We start from the raw sequence: 25494 nt of genomic DNA, 5'->3' as shown, positions 1-25494 counted from the left end.
GACCGGTAGGGACTCAGACACGGTTCAATGACACAGAATGTGGCACTTCCGGTACAAGGCATTGTGGGCGGACAATCGAAATCAGGTTGAACAACCTGTGGAGAGAAGTCGAAGTTAAGGTCATGTGCCTCCTCACGCAAATATCCGAATACCCGCACATATGTAGCTTCTGTTTTATCGGGTAAGAGTCCATACACTAAGGTTTAATCTTCTAAAACAAGCGTATCTGTAAACACACCCGAATGGTGAGTAGACTCATTGCAACTGTAAACACAGTCAATAACTCTTTAATAATTTTGATCTTCTTAAGCTTTATCTGTAAACACAACAACATCGTCAGTAGACTCACTAGCTGCATCTGTAAACACAGTCAATAACTCTGAACAACTCGTTTATATCATAAAGTCTATTTCTACAATTGTATTTCGGTATGCCTCGTTTATAACATAAAACGGTACGCTTTCACGGTTCACCGCACTCACGGGTATTCCGTCGATTTGGCACTCCCGGTACGAAAAGCAGAATCTCTCAATTTATCCCGGGACTATCTGAAATTCAGATTTGGCGTGCCTGGCCCGTAACCCCTAAATGCAGCAAGTGAAGGGTAGACTTTGGGAAGTCTGTCAAGGACGAATACTCCCGTTAATTGCAGGACTTGTTATCACAACACATTAACACCTGACAAGCAGGGAGCGGGTAACCCCTTTTGAATATCAAACAAATATATTCATGTCGAGTATTTCGAGGTTGTGTTTAAGTTACAGTTATTCATTGATTCATGGCATAGTATGTAAGAAATTAATAACAGTTTCTAAGTGATCCTGTAGCGATATGACAGTGATGCAGACAATATGCTGCTTCCCTACCAGCTCTATGTGCACTCTTCCTGACACAAACGATTTTGCCAGTAAAATATTATGACTTGTCATTTTTACCATTTTGTTCCTCAAATAAATGACACTCTTTTATGGAGAGCAACTTCTTTTATTCTTTGTATGACGTTTCAGAGGTACTTCTTGCACCTTTATCATGCTTAGTGTATTTTATCCATCAGACACCTGTGCAGACTGGCAAATAAAGATACATTATTTTTTTTATGGATGATCGATCTGTCCCATTGCAAGGATTCCTAATCTCCTGTCACCAGACAGACACTTGACCAAATGCTACCACCCACGTTCCTGTCTCTACATCAGATGTTATCACTATAAATAGTTCACAGAGCCAAATGTGCATTTTGAGAGAATATAATGCACAGTCAAAACACGAACATCAAAATAGTTTTAATATTTTAAATACTGTTTCGTTTCAGTGGAAATAAATCAATTTTGAGAGAAAATAAGAAAGCGTACAAAATGAAAGTAAAAAATTAATTTGTTCAAAAACTCTTCAACATCTTATTTGGAAACAATTGAATGCATGTATCTTCATTGTAATTAATCACATATTTGTAAATATTTTCATCATTAAGAAGTATTTTAGCATTGTCTAATTTATAACTACTACCACCACACATTCTCTGCATTCCATGGCAGCCATCATGGCCATCAGGTCCATGTTGAAATTTGAAGTGGAGTGATTTGACCAACTGTCTTCATATGTATAGGTTCAATGGTGTTTTAGGCGTTGTGAAAACTCTGAAGAATTAATGGATAGAAAGATGTACAGATGATGGACCACAGGCCATTACAATAGCTTAGCTGGTTGCAACCATTTGAGTGGTTCACTATCAGCAATGGAAACCACAGTCTCTAAAATTCTCAATAGTTTATCTTAAATCTGGATGTAAGTACCAATCGTCTCCACATTTTACATGAATCCCCACAGAACAGAACTTACATTCACACCATGAGGGATGTAACAGGAGGAAAGAAAGAGAAAAGAATACTACACAAACTATTTGTTCATGAAAGTTTATTTGATATTCACATATGTCAACACACCATTATAAAAGAAAATATTTGGAAACTTTAGTTCATTAAATTAAAGGGAATTTTCCTCTGCCTTTTCTCTTTTAATATTCTGAAATCTATATAAAACAGATGAGGTACATTTTCATCTTCTTACAACATCATGCTCTTGAACAGGCATTTGCATATGATGTTACATAGGAACTACTAAAATGGGATTATGTGATAATATTTCTGTCAACAAACATTCATTTTCATCATAACTATCTGTAGAAGCAGACTTGCCCTAGCATAGAACTGAAAGTCTAAAATAACAAGCACTGATATTGCACAGTACTAACAGATTCAGCCTTGGGAATTTGTTGATAAGACTAGTCCAGAGGACTAATGTACACCTCATTTGTCTAGGCCTCAAAGTTTCTTAAAGTTTGTATCTAGTCGTGTTTGAACAAGACAAAAAGCTTACTATGTCTTATTCAGTTGCAATTTGTATCAAAATGGAAGCATTGAGAACTGGTTCAGAATTATAGCCCTCAAATGTTTTACTTGTCCTCTGCACAATTTAATAGTCTTGGGCTAGCAGACCAGAGTGAATTTTGAACTAGCTTGACCCTGGAGATTCAACCTCACAAGGAGTCTTTGTTTTATTCTTGTCTTACTCCTGAATATTGCACAATTGAAATATATCACAAATGTCACTCAACATCCACCGTCAGTATACAGTCTAATACAATGTTGATTTATGTCTGTGTAATTGTTGAGTGTTAACAGGACTAACCATGCTAACACACACTTTCATTTGACATAAAGGAATTCCATCAAGAAGAATATTCCATAATATTGAGGTTCAACTTTACATGATAAACTCCCTACATTGAGCCTCATGGAAAGCAAAAATTGCGTCTCTTGTAAAGTTTCTTACAGATCATGTGAATGAACATTGTTTTATGCAGCAATGATCAGCAATATTACAGTGGAATGTATACAATATAACCAATCATTTGTAGCATGAACAACAATTACTCATTCAGGTTACCTGTTGTGACCACCCATTCTTAGCCAGCTCTTCTGACAAATCCCGTGTTGTGGACCTATTCAAGTCTGGAATTAATACTGAGTCTTTGTTTGGATTTACCCCTAAGGTCAGCAATATTTCAGCTTTATCGCAGTGGCCTGTACATAATGTAGTCTGGATCAGAGCAGCCAGTGATTGACATTATGAGCATACCATGCTATCAGAATAAGATGACAGGCAATCAACCATCTCACCAAAGGCTGATCACCGATCGATTTTAGTTGCTTCTTATGACAAGTACTGGGTAATGGGGACCAATTCAAACATGGAATCCTCAGAGGTAAAATCTTACAAGAACTTCACACTGTACAAAACAAGAAATCAGCATGAGAACATGGGAGATAACAATGTATACAATTCTTACACCGCTCAAACAGACCCAGTAGAGACTAGCTGTGAAGGTCCCCATCAACTTCAGTTGCTTCATTGACATCATCAATATGTTAACTGTGAAAGAACCAGAGAGGCTAGCTGTAAATGTCCTCATCAGCCTCAGTTGCTACATCAATGTCCTCGGTATGACAGTTCACCATCACTGACTGGACACCTCCGGGACCAGCAGCAACTCCTGGAGGAACTCCTGCAGGGGACTCCGGAACAGGAACAGGATTTGGCAAATTGGGATCAGTAGGGTTTGGTCTTGTGGCAGCATCTGTTGGTGGGGCTCTTACAGGTGGGGCTGAAGCAGGGAGAGATGTAGGCAAAGTGGCATTTGTACAGTCAGAGGGTGTAGGTGAACTTGAGGTTGTTGCCGACAATGTGGTACTTGATGCAGAAGGCTGACTTCCATCCTGAGGAATTGAAGCCCTGGAAAAGAATATCAGGGTTGTGAAATGATATTAATATGTGAGAAAGACATCCATTCTACATACACTTCTCATTGAGTCACTCCAACAATGACCAGTATAATATCAAAAAAGAAAATGTTCAAAACTTAACTTTCTCATAAGAATTTGTCAGCCAAATTCTTGTCCTGCAGGCTAATTCAACAAATTTGCATTTGATAGGATTAAACTTCAGAACATTTCATTTTACCAGAAAAACACATTTATCAGACGAATATTTTAACCTTACTCTGAACTTATGTATCCCTATCATGTCATATCAGGGTTGTTGCAAAAAGCCACCAAACTTACCAACTTCACACAAAGGATACATGCATTTGGAAACAAATTTACAATAACACGCACGCACGCACGCACGCACGCACAGACACACACACACTGTAGGCGTGGTGTGCATAACAGAAGTACAAAATGCAATCTAAATATGTTAAAAAACTAATTGCATTAAAGCATTAAAAGGAGTTTACAGTGTAAAGAGTGACAAAACAATGGAGGCTTTTCTATTCATGCTATTCAACTATCTATTTTATAAAATGTATTTGTCAGATGAAAGTGTCCAAGGCCCTATGAGGACAAGGAATTCTGGATTAACTGTCCCGAGTGAACGAATAAGGTAAGTCCCAAACCTTGGTGAGTTGACCAATCAACTATGAGAATCACTAAAATGCACAGGTGCAAATACTAGAAAATTGTTACGCTCGATCTTTCTACCCTTACGCATATTATCCTGTTTTCCTGTCTTGCAAACCATCACCTGTTGAAATTGGTCGAATTTGTTTCCTATTCTCAATTACCAATGTGTGGTTAAGCCATCATCAGCCCCAATTCACCATGTCTTGTAAACCATTATCTTAAGAAGGAGTTTCCTTCATCCTGGAAACCATTGCCTGGTCCCTAAACCTAGTTTCCACTCCAGTGACTGGAGAAGACGTCCTAAACCCCAAATATGGTGACAAAGGCCTGAACTCTTGTTAGCCATTTTAGGTAAATGTGAAGGCCCAAACCTTAGTTTTCATCCTATTGTAAACCATATCCAGACAAAGGGAGTGAGTGAGTTATGTTTGACACCACTTTGAACAGTATTCCAGTTATATCACAGCATGTGCACTTAAAGTGGGAGGAAAGCCAGACAAAGAAGCCATACTGACACGAGGATGCGCTTTTTTGTGAAATTACTGTTCAATCCAAAGTGGTTACCCTGCCAATCTGTATAATAGTTTGGTGATGGCACTGAGCACCTTAAAATGTAACTTGATTTTGGTTATCCAGTTGTGCATCATTGCATGTGAAGGTATCATACGCTTCACAACAACCTACAATTTGTTACATATTTTCAAAAAGTATCTAAAGCTTAACCTTGTATATCCTCTGGTGAAGATGGTTCCCCTGTTCTTGAAAACCACTTGTTGACAAGGTGAATCATGACTGTGTCAGCAATATTTCAGATATATCACAGCAGCCTGCAGATAATCAATTCCAGGCCAGGCAAAACAGTGGCTGATTGCAGGATCAATGTTTTTTGTTTGTTGTTTAACGCCGCTCTCAGCAATATTCCAGCTATATGACGGCGGTCTGTAATTAATCAAGTCTGGACCAGCCAATCCAGTGACTGACATCATGGGCATCGACCACGCAATTGGGATTGATGACATGCATTAACCAAGTCAGCGAGCCTGACCACCTGATCCTGTTTGTCACCTCTTACGACAAGCATAGTCGCCTTTTAAGGCAAGCATGGGTTGCTGAAGATCTTTTCTACCCCAGACCTTCACTGGTCACATGATCAATGCAGCTGGGGTACTATGACACACAATAAGCCAGTCACTCACTGTAACCTCCTGATCATCAATCGTCACAAGAATACATCAATGATGATATACACTAACAGTGAATGTCCACGGGCTTATTGTTTTGACAACAGACATCATCTGAACAAGCATATAACTGCAAATGTTAAAATATGTGGTAAAAAAAACCTAAAAAAAACTAAAAGAAATTCTAAATAGAATGTACGTACAACATATATACTACTCAAAACAAGTCAAAGAACACCCACAATGGGTAGGTTGTGTGTTGCAATACCCACCAGCCATAACAGAGTAACTAGAGTCATATGAAAATAATTACATGTTTTTTTAAACTTTTTTGAGTGGTATAGAACAACAAGGCAACACAACTATGTCTATTCATTAGTCTTGTTAATCAGGGTTGAACAATACAAAAAATAAATGTTTTAAACATTTGCTTCTCTAAATCGTGTATGGGTCAGCTGAAGGACAACAAAGATAACATGATAACACAGAAGACACAGGCACACAAGACTGTTTGCAAGCAGTGACTGAAAAGTAAGGTTTGTGTTACAAACACATAAACATACACATGCTTTCTGCTACACACAATCTGTACCCATGTACATCTAACACACAGACTATATTTGAATTCTCTAACACACAGACAATATCATCTTCCCGGGGCAAGGGAGTTAACTGACCATAAAAGTCCAATTTCCACCCTTGCCGAACAAGGCAGGAATTATGGAGATATATTTTGGCTGGACAAACAAGTGAGTCTATGCATAATCCAATTAAAATCGCGTAATGAAATCAAAATCCGGTCTGTAAACTACTGTGCAGATATCGGCCGATTGCAGGGTTTGAAATGCATGTATACCGCAAACTTGGCTTCAACATATATTTTCCAAATATTTTCACGTTTTTAATTAAAGTGCTCACGTGATTTGATGCATTTTGCAAGTAAGACCTGTTTTGTTACAATATAAATTTTGATTATTGATCAGATCATCTTGACCAGGCGCCACCATTTTGTTCGAGGCAAATGCAAGTGATATAAGAGGTGGAATCTGATTGGTCAATAGGAGGGGCATAGAAAGGACATACGTCGTAATAACCACTGGTGATGCTACGATCGACCCAGAAATTGCAGCCTAGTTCGGCAAGGGTGGAAACTGGACTTTTTCAGTCAGTCAACACCCTTGCCTAGGGAAGATGAGACAATATTTGCATTCTCTTCACACACAGACAATATTTGCATTCTCTAACACACAGACAATATTTGCATTCTCTAACACAGACTATATTAGCATTGTCTAACGCACAGACCATATTTGCATTCTCTAAAACACAGACTATATTTGCTTTTTCAAATTGAAAGGACACACAAAGGAATATGTGCATGCTCTTGCTGGGAGACAACACTCATCTTACTATTTGCCACAGTTTTTAGCGATGATCCCAAGTGGCTTTTTGTTGGGTGAGCATGGACAGACAGCTGGTAGCAGGTCACTGACAATGCAGCCAGGAGAAGCAGGCAGTAAGTTAGAATTTCATCAAAATTTGTTTCATGATCCCAAAATGGGTCGATGACATATCATTGTGTTGTGAAAGCATTTCGCTAATGTATTTAAACCTAACCTTCTTATACACAAGAGGGAAGGAGACCAGAAGACATGACATATTATTCTAATTAAACATGATACATGTATATTAATCATAATACCGTATTCGGCGTAATAAGCGCCCAGGGTGCTCTCAAAATTAGGAATAGGGGGCTCATAGTAGAATATAAATTTGATGTAAAAAAAAACAGAGTTGAAAGATCGTAAATTTCTACATTTGTGTACCGAAATGATACAAAAGAAAAGTCTGTGCGTATTATACACAACAGATATATTTTTCCAGACTTCAATTGCCCATAATTAAGGGTGCATATAACACATGAGTGTGTAGTATACATGAATAAATAAGTCTTGTGTACATTGATCAATCAGAAGAGGTGCTAATTGGGATTGTTCACTAGCCAATATATTAGCAAATATCACCGTGGTATTAGAGCGGGGCGCTATTACGTCGAATATGGTAATGCAAATGTGCTATTCTAGTTTCTGTTTTGGTAGTAGGTAGTTTATTTAGAAGATTTCCCTCTGTTTTAGTGATTTTTAAAACTAAATAATGAATGTACAAATAAAGCTCCTGTATTTGCTGTATCAATCACCCTGGCGCTTAGAAAATGATTAAGGAGGGCACATCTTAAAACCACATGTGACAATGTCAGAGATCGAGTGGGAGAGAACCAACTGCCTTCAAATGTTGATAAAACAAAAGCTTTTGCAATAATAGCTTACAAGACAAGGTTAATGACCATCGTAATAGTATCTCACATCACCATTTTAAATGCTGTATACAATATTGTTATGATTTTCTTGTTATATAGGTGGTTGATAACCTGAAAATATCAAATCACATTAACACATGTTTGACCGATGCTTCCATGCACTATTGTACCCAACATCATTACTTCGATGATTGTTAAGTGCAAAGATCAAACTAAATTAATCTGCAACAATTATCTTACCACAAATAAAACTGACTTTTCTTAAGTGTTTATCCAAAACAAATACATCGTTCGTTTTTTATTTGGGTAGTTTTTATCATGTATCGAATAGTTTGAACGGGCCACCATGTCAAACAGCCCAATGTGTCACTGCATAATTGTATCACCTCCAAAGCCACTGTTTGACAATTTAGAGAACCCTGACTCAGTTATGTACTTTGGCAAATAAAGTACTCATTCTGACAACAAAGGTTCGTTTCAAGCCCCAAAGATTTTAATCTGGTCAGTGTTCCTTCCCGAGGCAAGGGAGTTAACTGACTATAAAAGTGCAGTTTCCACCCTTGCCGAAATAGGCTGCAATTATGGAGTTACATAACGACTAACGAGTCTATGCATAGTCCAATCAAAATTGCGTCATGAGCAGTTCGTAAACAGCATGGATTTCAACGTGCAGATTTCAGTCGACTGCAGGATTTGCAAAGCATGTGTGCCGCCAACTGGGAGTCGACATATTTTGCAAATTCTTTCATGCTTTTAATCAAGCTGCTCACGTGATTTGATGCAATTCGCGGGATAAGACCTGTTTTATTACAATATAGCTATTGATTATTGAGGAGATTGTCTTGACTGGGCACCGCCATTTTGTTTGAAGCCAATGCAAATGTTATATGAGAGATGGAATCTTATTGGTCAATAGGAGGAGTGAGTGAGTATGTTTTACGCCGCTTTTAGCAATATTCCAGCAATATCACGGCGGGGGACACCAGAAATGTCAATAGGAGGAACATAGAAGGGACATAACTCGTAATAGCCACTGGTGGCGCTACGATTGAGCCTGGAAATTCCAGCCTAGTTCGGCAAGGGTGTAAACTGGATTTTTATAGTCAGTTATCGCCCTTGACTTGGGAAGATGGTGTTCCTGTAAATAACAGTCAGTTGGTGTTATCATGGTTATCTATCTGCCCATTGGTTCCAATATTATTTTACACAAAAAAGGAAATTCTCTTTGTTGAATAAACTGTTGAATAATATGACAGCGGTAATGAAATTGATCATAAATATGAAAACATAGACACACTGCTCATGATAAGTACAGGATTGTATCATGAACATGGCACATCTCAAAACAGATTTCTTGACATGCTATTTCTTGAGATAAGATGTCTGCAGTAATGATTTTGATTTTGAAAACCCTAATGTTTTCTTAAATAATATGCTGCCCCTTCTACACAGCTGTATTTTCAGTGAATTAATGGAAGAAAAAATGGACTGTCACATGAACTTTCAGACTTTGTAATGGGTGCTTATGAAGATTACTTACAGGGATGTCACGTTAAATCGAAATCTTGACTTATTGCTATTGGTAAGCACTTAAAGTCAATAAAATGATTGTTAAATCAATTTCAAATCAATAGTGTCGATTTCAGTTAGGAATATCGATAGTTTCGATTGTATTTACCATAACAATAAAATACATGCAATGCTGGTCAAATTTGTTTTTCTTTTGATCATGAGTGGTAGTAATTTACACATGGTAATGTGGAAGTTTCTTTTTCTTAAATCATTAGGGTAAAGAAAAAACAAATCAGTCATATCTCAAACTTAACTTTTTATTTGTTGTTATGGTTATCACATTCAAAGGAAACTTCAGTCCCAAGGTTTAATTCAACTCTAAAATCCATCTAAAATGATACACTGAAAACTATCAATATTTATTGCATTAGTAGCTTGCAAAATCAATAGTTATCGCAATAGTTTCTTTCAATATCAATAGTGATTGCAATAGTGATTTCCAGACCAATAGTCGCCCCTTATTATTTATGAAGATTGGTAAATAGTTGGTTGGGTGCATGCACTTATTGAAGCAGGGGGCTTAATACAGCAAATACAGTACGACCAGACTTTTTCTTTATCTTGGTTTAAGGATAATTGAATGAATTCTGGTTGCTCAGTGGGCAGAAATAAATTATAAAAGACTTAAAGATTTTTTGTGTGTTTTCCACTTAACATTTGCTGAACTACTTCTAAAAAATGATCTGAAAATGTTGCCATTTGGGCAGCAGTTAACATGGCTTTATCATGTTCATCACTTGACCAACTGTGTACTCTTGTTTTGCAGTTTAACCAAGTGAATGCAAAATTTTGCTTTACAGATAATATTTTTCCACTTTAGGGTCACACAATATCCATGAACCAAATAAAAGAAGTCTTGCCTTATACAGAAGTTGATGGGCTCAGAGTTTAAGTAGGTTTCCTCAGGATTTATCAGGTTTGATCGAAAACAAAACTAAAACCAGGAAAGAATATCAAGTCATCATAACTGAGTGGATATTCAGGATGTAAATTATATATTTTGCACAAATCAAGGAAAATTAAGCATTCATGTTTCTATGAAACTAAACATTCTGAAATAACACAAACATTCATGTAGATATCAAAATCCCTAAATACAATATATATCTGCCATACTGTCTGATAAAGCCTGTCCCACGATATATAAGCCCTACTATCTGATACTCTGTCCAGCCACTAAGTGAATACGATATATCTGCCCTACTGTCTGATTCTCTGTCTAGCCACTAAGTGAATACAATATACCTGCCCTACTGTCTAACATAGCCTGTCCCGCCACTAAGTGAATACGATATATCTGCCCTACTGTCTGACATAGCCTGTCCAGCCACTAAGTGTAAACAATATATATATGCCCTACTATCTGATACTCTGTCCAGCCACTAAGTGAATACAATATATATGCCCTACTGTCTGACATAGCCTGTCCATCCACTAAGTGAATACAATATATATGCCCTACTGTCTGACATAACCTGTCCAGCCACTAAGTGTAAACAATATATGTGCCCTACTGTCTAACATAGCCTGTCCAGCCACAAAGTAAACACAATATACAATATACACAATATGACCGCGTATAAGCCGAATTTTGAGGACCAGAAAAAAGATTCTGTAGAAAGGGGTCGGCTTATCCACGGGATACACTTTCATGAGAGTATTTTTCTGATCGTGATCTGTCAGAAACATCGCCTGAATGACGGTCCGATAGATTACAACTTCCCGAAAGTTTGGAAGTTGCCACAACTAGAGTCATTATTGTTATAAATTATCAATAAAGTTATTATTATACACCAATGTTGTCATTATTAAAAAAATGTTATGCATGTTACTACTTCCGATAATAAGTTTTCAATTGAATGTTCAAAGTTTATCGTTCTTCATAAACTCCACAATCTTTACATGTAACAATATATGTAATTCACAGCTATAATATATAATCCCCAGATGAAATCGCCAATAGCTATTACGTACGTTTTGCAAAGTTCATAAATTGATAGTGAACAAGTGTCTACCTTTATTGAAAGAGGCAAATATACAACTGTAACAGCGAGTTATTCCGTTCGCCATTTGCAAAAACATGTGATCAGCTGTTTCCTGTGACGTCACAAACGGTGACCACTGTGATTGCTTCCTGTTGTTTAAAAAGCAACACGGTACACAAGGAAATGAGCACTGATAATAATGGGCTGATTGGTATTGTCATGTTGTTTACACAAACATTTTCAAGTTGTGGGTGCTTAGCGATCGTGTTGGGAGTAGGGGCTTAATTCCTTTTGTTTTCTAGAGATTAGTTTAATAAACTGGAGAAGCCTGTGAGTAAGTGATGGTCTTTCAATGTGTTCTTAGTTTATTTAATTCAGTTGAATTAACATACAATAGTGGTATAAAGGGGGTTATAAAAGTTGGTATATTTTTACTGACTGACATTCTCATCATGAGTTTAAAACGAAAACGCCCTGCTTATGATGCCAAATTCAAACTGCGAGTCTTCGCTCTAGCTGATATATTTTCTGACGGGTTCATAATTCTATATACACCGATTCACAAAATGGCGCTTTGTTGTTGATGGCAACATATAACGATCATTAAAAAATCAAGAGAAACAGCCTCCCACATTATGAAAGTGGATGACTGGTTTGTTAAATCTTTATTAGAAATAAAAATGACTTTTTCAATTTAATTACGTTTTTCATCTTATATTTTTGAATGTCTTGCAGTCCGACTTCGCAGTGTTTTTTGCCTTTCACTTCCTGGCTGGCTTATCTGCGGGTCATATCATTTTCTTTCGTATTTCAATGGTCAAGTTAACACCTCGGCTTATCTACGGGGTCGGCTTATCCGCGGTCATATACGGTATATGCCCTACTGTCTGACATAGCCTGTCCAGCCACTAAGTGTAAACAATATATCTGCCCTACTGTCTCACATAGCCTGTCCCGCCACTTAGTGAATACGATATATATGCCCTACTGTCTGATGTAACCTGTCCACCCAATGAGTGAATAAAATAAAGATGCCCTATTGTCTGACTTAGCCTGTCCTGCCTTACAGAATATAACATCTCTGCCCAACTGTCTGACATAGCCTGTCCAGCCACTAAGGGTATAACATATATCTGCCTAACTATCTGATTTTCTGTCCAGCCACCAGCTCAATACAACATATCTGCCTCACTGTCTGACAAAGCCTGTCCAGCTACTAAGTGTATAAAATATATATGGCCTTCTATCTGTTAGTCTGTCCAGCCACTAACTGAATACAACATATATTCCCTACTGTCTGACATAGCCTGTCCAGCTACTAAGTGTATAAAATATATATGGCCTACTATCTGATACTCTGTCCAGGCACTTACTGAATACAACATATCTGCCCTAGTGCCTACCATAACCTGTCCACCACTTACTCTGAGGTCTGTCCATGTCCACTGTGGGCGAGAGAGCTATCGCTACTTAGAGTGCTCTCGGACATGTTGGGCGCTGCCCCACCTGGTGCCGCCCCGCTGTGGTTGTACATGCTGGGGTTGGAAGATTCCTGCTTCCTGTAATGGTATACTGATGCTAACACTGACCTATTCTCCTCAGTGTACAATGTATTGTTGACCATGTGCTGACAAATACCAGCTGTGTCCTACATATTACATCTTTGGTGAAACCCATCAACACTGGTACGTTGCTAACAAACCAAGGATCATAATAAGTACAAATCTTGGATTCAAACCCTTGATTAGATCATCCTGAAGAAACTAAGGGATACAACTCTTCACTGTGAATCACGGGGCCTTACATCACTGGTTATGTGTGTTAACAGGAGCATTATCATTTTTAAAGTTATTTGATGGGTTACCTGTGTTAAAATGAATACTACCAGATAAAATCACTATTTCAATAGTGTTATCACCATAGCAGTACATTAGGGCTGGGACTAGTCCAAATCTAATACCCGGGTACCCATCCCCCTACTACCTGACACTACCCGGGTACCCGCTATAGATCTCAAGAGATAGGTCCAAATGTCGGATTGGGAATAGTGTGACTGTAGCCCTGGCAAAATGTATTTTGAAACTTGTATAAAATGATCTGGTCATGCATACACTGAAGTTGAGTGGAGTTTTATCCTTATTCAAACATATAAAGTCAGAAGGAATGTGTGGATAGTGAGAAAGAAATGCGAACATCAGTAACTTGTTGTGTAACAATGGAGTTCCAGACAATTTTGCCATTAAACAATATATCATGTGACTAACCACAGGTCTGGGTAGTCCTGTGGGTACCCGGGTTCTACTCAGTACCCATCCAACCCGAGTACCGAAGTTACCCGTCCCAGCTCTACAGTACATGCATTTTGATGATGCGAAACATATGCCTCCTTGAAATACAGATGTCCTGGCTATATTCATGTTATTCACAGCATGTCCAAACCTTTGTACCTACCAGCTTGAATTTGTCTTTTTGTATCATTTTTGTATATAGTTAGCTGTTCTTAGTAGGGATGGGTATTGGAGGTTTAAAATGTATCACAATATTTTGCAATGCACGAGGCCGTAAAGCGATACGTATCACAATATATTGTATAACAAAGTTTGAATTCAGAAGCAATCTGATACATTAAGGTATGAACTGAAGTTCATAAATGGAACAAAACATCATGCTGATACAACATGATGTTTACTCAGTCAATGAATACTCAGTCAATAAATACGCAGCCATCTTGGGGCCCCGAATTCATGTTCCGGGGCAGCGAAGGCATTTGACAAGTATATAACATGAAACACATGACAAAAATCGTTATTTGAAATCACCCAATATATCGATCGAGCATGAAAAAGTGATATTGTGATACGTATCGTGGAAAGAATTAACCTCAATTTACCAAAATACTGATAATACCACACACCCTTACTGGGCTGAAGGAATGTTGACGAGACTCGGGCTATGGACTAGTGGCTAAACAATGCTAAAACCAATATCTTCAGCAGGCATGGTGTGAAGGTTTGAGTATAAGATTAAAGACTATTTATCAATATTCCTGGCTTAGCAAATTATTAACATCATCAAGTGACTGAGCAAGTGGTGTGGAATGAGGTGAGGTGAGGTGAAATAGGGTTTAATGTCGTGCCCAAGATTATTGCACTTATATAGTGACATTTTATGTGTCAAACATACTTTCCATGAACCTTAGGAAGCAGACATAAAATATCTCTTGTGAGCGTATATGTACTTGAAAAAGAGATTATAAAAAGTATTTTGGTTGATCAGTGCCTCTGTCGCCGATTGGATCAATCACTAAGCTACAGATACGAAGGTGGTATGTTTGAAGAGACTTGTCCATACATTAGGGAGTGAGTGAGTGGGTTAGGTGAAACGCCGCTTTTAACAGTATTCCAGTCATATCACGGCGTGTCAACTTAATGTGGGAGGAAAGCCCGAGTGATGCAGGTCTCAGACATTAACCAGTTCGGTGAAACCCACGAGCACGGGTATGGTGCTGACAAACCTAGAAACATAATTGGGGCAAACCGGGATTAAAACCAACAATCATAGGTTTCTGGCGTGCCTAAGGGACGCAACTCTGCACAGCGAATCGCAGCGCCTTAGACGACTGGGCCACCTATGTCCCCCATACATTAGGGAAGAGAATTTATTGATGTCAACTTATGAGGGACACAACGTTTCGGAGGATATATTTACTCCTTCATCAGGTGAATTGATGCTGTGAAGCAGAAAACATATGTATGTACCTGTAAGAACAACAAAAGTTATAAGACAACAAAGGTAGAAACTTAACAGTCCTGGCTTCCAGTTCTCCATCACTAACACCTATCAGTGCTAATTAACTCTTAAGTGTTGGCTTCCAATTGTCCGTTGCTAATCACATATCAGAGCCATTAACTATTAAGTTTCCAAGTTTGTTATATTATTACTTTTGTTGTTCTTGCAGGTACATATATATCAGAGATACAATGTCTTCAGTCTTCCTATTACTGTACTGAAATTTCTGATATTGGTTATGATCTTAAGTATTTTTTAAATTAAATCACCCACAGATCAGGTAGAAAATGAGCAGCTGATTTCTTTTTCAGTCTTATTTTACGAAACAAATACACACAATCTTAATCACTGGTTATGAAACATTATCCATCATACAGTACACAAATACCATTGAATTTGTAAATCATCATGTGAAGTGATGTTTTATCGTAAATTTTATGTTTTCATTGACTAAATTTGCAAACGGCAAAACAAGCACACCAATTCCTATATTGCAGCCATGACCACAACACGAGATGCGCAGTAAAGCAGTGAGCACGTAAAGGGAAGTAACTGCACTCTATACTGACTTGGGTTGTTTTTTTGTATTGCAGCATTTCACTGCCTGGGTCTTGTGTTTGAAACCCAGAATATTTTAGGCTTTTTTAATTTAAAAAAAATGGAAATAAAAACGAAATGTCTGGTGGACTTTGTCATGATGCGGTGCCTGAAAACCAAGACTACTTTTTTTCAGCCGAATCATGATAATATATTCTGTACAGTTCAATTGTTCATCATATGCAGATGTTGTTGTTGTTGTTGTTTGTAGTTTAACGTCCCACTCAGCGATATTCCAGCCATATGACAGTGGTCTGTAAAAAAATCGAGTCTGGACCAGACAATCCAGTGATTGACATCATGAGCATTGATCCACGCAACTGGACTTCGATGACATGCATCAACCAAGTCAGCAAGCCTGACCACCCGATCCTGTTAGTTGAATCTTATGACAAGCAGAGTTGCCTTTTACGGCAAGCATGGGTTGCTGAAGACCTATAGATGTAAAGAATCTAGCAATTAGAACACATGAACGATTAGTGGTGATGGTTGTCACTACTTATAGTAATGGACATTTTGTACGTTTGCTGGCTTTTTCACTCTTCTGCTCATTCAACTCTCTGGTTGTAGAAATCCATGTTTTTCATTGGACAATTTGGTGGCCATCTTGGATTTCAAAATGACCAACTTTTCAATTATATTCTATCAAAAAATGTCTTCTATTTCACTTAGATCAAACAATCAAGCATCGTTATGTTTGAATTATGCATAGTGATGGCTTGAATTGTGATATTAAAATAAAGTATGTTTTGAAAGAAGTCGGGATATAATTAGTAAAGACCCAAGAAGGCTGTCAAACAAAATAATACCAAAGGATTTCTTACCTTGTATAGAGAATAGAATGAGCACAAAAAAAAAACGTGGTGCCAATATTTCCATAAACCTAAAACATGTGATATTTAGGTCTACATTATCAGGTGTGAGGACTGACACAGTACCTTCTACTTTCTTCATATCCTATCTGTTGTTTCATGAACATGGCATTCTTCAGCAGTTCCTGGATGTTCTGGAAGTGGAATTCACTTTGGTACATTGTCTTCACAGCGCTGAGAAGAAAGGATAGAAAGATCATACATAACAAATCACTTGGTAAGAAGTTAAAACTCAGGGTAGAAAGATTTGATATCAAAGATTTGAACAGGGATCTAGAGCGACTTATGGGCCAACATTTGGCCCCAAATCTGCAGCAAATGTCAGTAAAAATGCCTATATTGGAATTAAAGAATTCATGTTTCATGTTTTATTACTATGACCAAGTCTATAGTGCCCCTTATTTCACTGATCAATAACAACAACAGCCTTCAATGAAAAGGTTTACATTGTTGCATTGAATACAGAGTATAAATACCTCTAAACTTAGGAAAATAAGAATTTTCACCCAAAAAATCACTTTTGTCCAAAATAACAATTTCTTCCCAAACTGGTGAACATGGTCAACAATGGTCAAGGGCACATAGTTTGAAATCAGAGATAATCACTGTTGAAACTGATATACTGCATTTATCATACTACAAGGGAGACCAGCCATTTTGCTTACAATCAGCATATCCTAATCATGCTAATAGCTGTGATGCCTACAAAACATTTATTATTAGATATTAATCTAAAACCTTCCAAAATGTGAGGCAGGAGGAATTCTATTTTGTATTCATATTTTTTCTTGAGCTGTTTAACACGTTAAAGTCATATGTCGTCATCAGCTGTCAACAGATGTGATTTCCATACAGCATAAACGTTTGGTAGGACAATGTATATGGTAAATTTCACCAACTACAGCAAGAGTGAGTGAGTGAGTGAGTGAGTGAGTGAGTGAGTGAGTGAGTGAGTGAGTGAGTGAGTGAGTGAGTGAGTGAGTGAGTGAGTGAGTGAGTGAGTGAGTGAGTGAGTTGGGTTTAACGCCGCTTTTAACGGTATTCCAGTTATATGACGGTGTGTCAGCTTAATGTGGGAGGAAAGCCCGAAGTGATGCAGGTCTCAGATGCTTACCACTTCGGTGAAACCCACGAGCACGGGTATGGTGCTGACAAACCTAGAAACATAATCGGGGTGAACAGGGATTCGAACCCACAATTATAGGTTTCTGGCGTACCCAAGGGACGCAACTCTGCACAGCGAATCGCGGCGCCTTAGCAACTGGGCCCCCCCGTGCCCCCAACTACAGCAAGAGGGGAACACACAGGGACATTCTTCATCTGTTGGTACTTGAGGACAATGAAAGGATGTGAGGTGGGGTATTTGGTTGTGCGGAATGCTGAGATGATATTAATTCATATCAGGTAATTAAATAATACAAATTATTACTGCTTAATAACGACTTTAACATTCTAAATATGCTTATGCAGGAATTTACCTTGACCTACAAAACTAGGGGTCCAGGGGACCCCCAATAATTATTTTCAAGGGTCCTTTAGGAGTGAGTGAGTGCACTGGGTTTTACGCCATGTTTTGCAATATTCAAGCAACATCATGGTGGGGGAAACCAGGGTCCTTGCCTCCCGGGGGCAAGAGAGTTAACTGACTATAAAAGTCCAGTTTCCAGCCTTGCCGAACTAGGCAGGTATTATGGAGTGACATTTTGGTTTGACTAACAAATGAATGTAACGAATGGAAGTCGCCAATTTGAAACTAGTGCCGCAATGCTTAAGAAAGCTGCTTTCTTAACGGCTAATGTCCACTTCCTGTTGGTAATTTCATTCCTCGGGAAGCAATATACAGTCAAGTCCCGTTAATCCGACATTATTGGTTGCATATGATTATGTCGGATTAACGAGTATGTAGGGTAAACAAAATTAGGTAATATCAATGTTCGTGATCGAAAATTGGGCAACTACACGATAGATAACGATCATGCAACCTCTAAAGTTTAACACAAAACTACTGTTAAGGACTGTATGAGTGATTCAAATTACTTTTTAAAGCATAGTCTGGAATGGAAGTCGCCAATTTGAAACTAGTGCCGCAATGCTTAAGAAAACTGCTTTCTTAGTGGCTAATGTGGACTTCCTGTTGGTAATTTCATTGGTCGGTAAAAGCTAGCGGAAGGTCGTTTTGACATGACTTGTAATGGGATGTCCTCAGCGGTAACTTGTACTCGATTTTAATAAAACTGAGGTAATCTGGGCATGTGATCAATCCCTCTTTGTTTATTTAAAGCAGTAATTGTTTATTGTTAAGTTAGTTTATCTCTGCAGCCGTTGAAATATGCAGCTACTCACCGACTCATCTCACATCAAAACACGGGGCTGTGTACTAGCGGGCAGATGACCACGGAGTACGCTGATCACTGTGTCGGATTAACGGGACTGATTAATGAGTGATTTCAGCAATTCCTTGCAAATTAGGTGTGTCAGAGTCGGAGTGCGAGACTGTCGGATTAACAGGTCTAAATAGCACTGATTAAATCGATTCCCATCATTTGTGTCAGATTAACAAGTGTCGGATTAACGAGACTTGACTGTATATTTATCCTGCGTCCATTCTAGACTTTTGTGCGTACTGGATGCAGATTTCTGTGTGGTGTAAAACCCTGTTAATGGATTTTCTATGCTATACCATCTTGGGGTGTCTATACTAGTCTCACTATTTAAACAACCAAAAGAAAAGACTCACTTTGTGGCATATTCTGTATCGAAACATGCCCCTTGAACCTGCTGTTGTATGCTCTGCACTTCATGCTGAAAATACAAGTACCGTGTTAGGTGATAAGTACATTGACGGTGGAAGACAGTGCCTAGACTATAGACTAGTTGATAACAGACACAACATTCCCATAAAAATATTCCAGTCCTCATTTCATTTAAAACATTACAACTTTTAAAGTTATTTCCATGTTATAATTGAAAACAGAGCACAAATTTGAAGTGGTGGAATATATCATTGCCTGTGAAGATTTGCTGTTGCTGTTGTTAGCCATACACTAAGAATGCTGATGCAAGTGAGTGAGTGAGTTGGGTTTGAACATTATCACAGTGTCAGCATCATGCGGGACGAAAGCCTTAAGTGATGAAAATCTTGGACTTTTACAACCTTGATGAAACCCATGAACACAGGAATGGTGCTGATAAAGCAAGAAAACAAATAAAGGAGATTGGTGATTTGCACTCTTGACTTTAAAATCCTGGCATGTCAAAGGGATATAACACTGCAGAATGCAGTGCCTCAGATGACTGGCCTTCCTGTGCCCCTCCACTAAACAAGAATCTTAGACTTCTGATAGAAGAATGGCTGAGATCAGTTTGGTTTCTGGGCAGCAGGCCTTCATGAAACCAGAGACTGACAACATCAATTAGAATTAAATACAACGACACATGTTTCAGTCATTGTAGGGAAACCCACGACCCACAGATTTCAATGTGCAAAATCGTCGACTGCAGGATTTGCTAAGCATATGTACTGCCAATGTGGTGTCGACAGATGTTATCCAATTCTTTTCATGTCTTAATCAAGGATCTTAAATGATTTGATGCAATTCGGGAGGAAAGACCTGTTTTATTACAATATAGATCTTGATTATCGATCAGATCATCTTGAGTGGGTGCCGCCATTTTGTTTGAAGCAAATGCAAGTGATATCTGGAATCTGATTGGTCAATAGGACCAATCAAGCCATGAAATTGCAGTGTAGTTCGGCAAGAGTGGAAACTGGACTTTTGTAGTCAGTAAACACCCTTGCCTTGGGAAGATGCACCTAAACTGACATTCTACAATGAATTTAGAAAAGAAGTGATTCTGATTGGTTAATGAGATGTTTTAAATCAAAATAAAAAACCCTGACTGAAACAGTTAAAGTGATGACCCATCAATCACTGCAGCAGCTAATCATGCTAATGTCTACATGAAGTAGTACTCCTGTCTCAGTCTTGGTTGGGATGCAGTTTCATTCAATGATGCCAGCAAACCTAGGCCACCAAGTGCAGAGTTGTGGTGCCTACATTATTCAAAAATGCAGCCACGAGGCTCTGTAGCTCACCTGACATATGAAGTCAGTGTTCCACACTCACACTGGTCTGCTGTTCCGAGTCTAGTATGTTTTCTTGAGGACCAGTTAAATTAAATACATGGTGGTCCAGTGGTCTTTCATTTTTTCATTCTTTTTATGACTGATAGATGTGAACAGTTGACCTGTTACTAACAAATAAACCTCTGAAGGTTAATTTTTCTATTATTACTGTCATTTGGCAGACATTAAGGGTGTAGAAAATTAAACTGAAGTAACACCATCTAAAACTTCTTTTGGTCAGCACCACTGAGTCGAAAGTAGAGATCCAACAGGACCAGTAGATTTTTCAATGTGATGGTCCTTTGGACCACAGACAAATTTCGGTCAGCATCAAACACTGGAAGTAATAATTTGATGGTATTTTCAACCTTATTTTCATACAGATATCTACATGATCTACAGCGAGAAAAATTGTGCAAAACATTGTGAGAAAAATAAAATATACTTATGGTGCTTTTTTCTTCTATTTCGGTAACCTACCATTACTCAAAACTGAGACACATAACACGAAAACCCTGGGGAATGTATGTTGTCCTGTGTTTACATTGTAGACAGTTGCTGCCAGGAGATATGATGGTGCTAACGTGAGCGAGCACAATATCTGAGATCAGAGTCAGATCAGAATCCCCACATAGACACAATGTGTGACAACAATTGTCGGAATAAAGTTGAAAGTGGAATAAAACCCAATTTACTCACTCACACAAATATCTGCACACACCATCTGCCAAAACCCAACAGTAATCTGTGTTAGAAACTAAATTGTATTTTAAGCTAGGGATCTCAAAAACCCATCTTGCAACATTAGTAGTTTGACAAGTATCCTTGACTTTTGTTTTTAATCTCAAACACTGATAATGACATAAAAATTCTCTAAAAAGTCTCACTTTCTGTTCCACCAGCTGTGGCAATGTCTTCCTCACATGCTCCTGGATACGGAAGAAAGCCAGCGATGGTTCATTAGCAACTGTGTTTATATTCTCTGAGAATTTGTCTGAAACTGATAAAACACAATATGCATGATTGGGTCCATAATAATGATACTTCCAATTACTACTAGTAGTACTACCACTACCAGTACTAGTAGTACTAATGTGTATATTTATAATGCGCCAAATCCACAAACTAAGCATGATCTGAGAGCCACATTTTTACCCCAGTTAATGGACCATTGTGGACTTGATTTTCATTCTCAGCTCCCGGGGGAGTATACAAAATTACAACCCAAGATTCAAGTGAGCCGAGGTGCTCATCCTACAAGGTACCTGGGAGAACAGAGACATATTTCGAACAAAGTCACTTGCCCAAGGAAACCCACATGTGCTTCATGTGCCTGAGTGTAGGGCAGGACTGAAGGCCCTTGGAACTCTCAGGGTGAGTGAGTGAGTTCAAATTTAACGTTGCATCAGCATCATTTCAACCATATAACGACAGAAACTCTCAGGAGTCAAGCTGCCAACGACTCGGCATGACTGACGATGCTTACGGCTGAAAAAAATAATAGTCTTGGTTCTCAGGCACCACCCGCATCACCAAAGAGTCTGCTGCACATTTTTATTTCCATTTTAATTTTTTAAAATAAAAATCCCAATACTTTAAAACAATGCGATCCTATATAACATGCAGTTACTTCCCTTTACATGCACACTGTTTTACTGCGGCAATAAGAGTTTGTATGCTTGTTTATGTAGGGAGACCCTCTCCCATGAAGATGGTACACAACTGTTTATTTGGTTACTTAAAAGTTTGAACAAGCAAAAAAACACACAAAACATTGCAGCCCGCCCGCACTATATTTCCAAAAGTCATTGCCTGAAAACCAATTCTTTTATTTTACTTCACCTGAATTGTGACCATGTGCCTCTACATAAAGTTTACTTCTGTCATGTCTGTATACGTACCTGTAATGAGTACTTAAATCTAGGGACACACGAAATGTTCAACTCTAAGCACCAAGGTAAATGACAGGCAACCCTTTACGTTCCTGCCTAATTTCAATGACGGTTATCAACAGCCAAATATAGATATGGATAAGGCTAATATAAATAATAGTCTTGGTTCTCAGGCACTGCCCGCATCATCATCATAACATTCCCAGCATGTTTCCTTTTTATTTTAAAAATAAAATATTTAAAAAATCCATAAATAATCCAAGCTCAGCCTTAGTCAAATACTGTATTCCAGAATTATACTCATCAAGGAATACATTTGTGTAGGAAGGCCCTTTCCCAGGTTGATTGTACACAACTGTTTATTTGCTTACACAACCTTTTTTTGGTTACATACTAGTATGAATATAAAAAAACCCCGCCTGCCCGCACTAAATTTTCAGAAGCCTTTGCCTGAGAACCAATTCTTTTATTTTTTTAAGTCTAACACCACTACGTTTTGTAAATTCATACCTCTCCTTGTCTTATGGTCCAGCTCAGGGTCAACAGATTCACGGAAAATCTGGTTGCTGCTCATACGACTGTATAAACCGTCTCCACCTGTTGACATAACATACCACTGTCAGTGTGTCAGAAATATCTGAGAATGTCCCTACCCCAAAAAGGTGCCATGTATCCTATGGGTAAACAGGAGCCTTGAGGGGGATTGTGACAATCAAGACAAGACCCTACCTCACGACTGTTGAACTCCATCATGGCTCTTTGCTAGACTGAGGGCTGCCACTATTTGGGATGTATCTAATCTCATTGTAGCAGTTTACTACAGATGGTCTTTACTTTCTAATCACTATTCTGACAAAATATGTTCAGTTTCTAAAGTTGACAAGAAATGTGACCCGTCTAGACCTTTCACCAGAAAATTTAGGTGGAGGAAACAATTACCACATTCTCCATCACACTATATACTATAATACTCTTATAATGTTAACCATGTTGACAAGTGTTGGACTGACAGTGATGTGACAAAGGCCATGAAGTTTGCTGGCATTTATCTAGGCCAGCTCTGAGGCTGATAGTCAACCCCAAGTCTTTCACAAATGTCAGTAAATATTCCCAAATGGGAATTTCAAATTTCACAATTCATGTTAAATATTACTGTTATGTCTTTGTATTGGTGACTTGTATTTCACTGACCATTTTCAGCAAAGTGACTTTTTATTCACCAAAATTGCTTGCCAATGGCACTTAGTTCGGATTCCTGGATAAATCCCATGTTTGTTATGACACTGAAATCTGACATAAAAGATGTATTCGATGGGCTAATCATATGATCTGACAATAGGGTGCAATGCTTTAAGGGTAACACACAGGCGTATTTTTCTCTACCGTGTATCCTTATATATTCTACATTTGGACTATGTGACTCTGATAATTGATTTATCCTCGTTATACAAGTGTTCACGCGCAAGAACAAGGCAGACGACCCTCAAGGTTTTATCACTGTTAGTGAAATATCAGTGTTAATGAATGAGAATTATGTCACCGCCTCACCCTGCATGTTCGGCTGATGCTGGAACCACAAGTAGTTCATTCCATTTTCCATCCAAAAGAACTTTGACCGCACTCAGTTGACGTTTTGTATCTATCGCAATGATATAAATAAGCAGATGCAGAAACTGAAACCCGGAAACGCAAAGACAGGCTCCTTCCCATCGCATGATACCTTTCTTACCTCCCTGTCGCTGTGAGGAGCTTGGGCAAAGCCAAGCTCCTCACAGCGATATCCTATTCGCGGAGCTCTCTATCGCGAGTCAAAGCTCCCCACTGTTAGCTAGGTCACCACATCCATAATTGGACTTGAACTCGTGACTGACTGAGCGTTATGTAAAATATATTTACAAGCAAGTGATTGCTGTCTGACGCCAAATTTGTGGGTTTTTTTTCAATTTGATTTTCTATTTCATTGCAATCATCATGTAATTGGTACAGTAAAAATGTAAGCGGGAAGTTTGTTAATTATTTTCAGTTTGTCTGCAATCTCGAACCAATCGACAGGAACTCGTTATTGGTCAGTAAATAAACATATATATATACGTAAAAATATATAAGTTCTCTACTTAAGTATAGGGGTATATATTTTTATTTACTGACCAATATTCAATTCCTGTGAACCAATCTGACAAAAAAGAAAGAGAGGTAAATTCAAACGTTTTTAAAATTAACTATGATGACATTCCCAAAGACATAAACAAATGTATATAAACGTTACTACATTTGGGGTTGGAGAGCAAATTTCCAGATGTGATGGTCGCGCCCACACTGGTGTCAGCGATGTTACCGAGAGTGTGACGAAGGTGTCACGCGCTGCCTCACAGCAATAAGCTAGGCCCCGTCTCTCATATCGCAATTATGAGCTTGGCGCAAGTTTACGACGCGCATATGGAGCATACACAAGATTCAATAAGCATACTTTCCATTTTTAGGCAGTTGGCATGTATTTAAATAAGCTTTGCTGTTTTCAGTGTTAATCAGCCATTTCGACTTGTTCAATTTCTGTGTTTGTAGTTTATTGTCGCTCGGGTTGTTGCAGCTTATTGTTGTTATGATCGACCTTGTAAGCCAATTGATATGTACAATCTTTCTCAGATCGCCCTCCTTTTCAGAAAGAGGACAATGGTAATTCTAGTTAAATCGGTTTCACAA

General features: G+C 38.3%; 1 protein-coding gene across 2 annotated transcripts; it reads right to left on the bottom strand.

Annotated features, from left to right (window-relative positions):
• Window positions 1-1912: 1912 nt before the first annotated feature.
• LOC139465960 (BLOC-1-related complex subunit 8-like) lies at window positions 1913-24509 on the bottom strand. 2 transcript variants are annotated; one of them, XM_071247989.1, is made up of 8 exons: window positions 24343-24509; window positions 23305-23391; window positions 21790-21902; window positions 19514-19578; window positions 16843-16950; window positions 12943-13077; window positions 7055-7132; window positions 3703-3792 (listed from the first exon to the last, which is right to left on the bottom strand). In XM_071247989.1, coding segments are annotated over exons 1-8 (639 nt in total). In that variant the 5' UTR covers window positions 24395-24509; the 3' UTR covers window positions 3703-3791. The 2 variants fall into 2 exon arrangements, with proteins under 2 accessions (XP_071104086.1, XP_071104090.1); XM_071247985.1 differs by lacking the exons at window positions 7055-7132; window positions 12943-13077 and having other exon boundaries at window positions 1913-3792.
• Window positions 24510-25494: the final 985 nt, after the last annotated feature.

Source organism: Haliotis cracherodii, unplaced genomic scaffold, assembly GCF_022045235.1.
Source record: "Haliotis cracherodii isolate W230 unplaced genomic scaffold, xgHalCrac1.p SCAF_1, whole genome shotgun sequence".
In the NCBI taxonomy this organism is placed as follows: domain Eukaryota; kingdom Metazoa; phylum Mollusca; class Gastropoda; order Lepetellida; family Haliotidae; genus Haliotis; species Haliotis cracherodii.
Note: the sequence above shows the minus strand (reverse complement) of the source record. Positions and strands in the feature narration are given on the sequence as shown.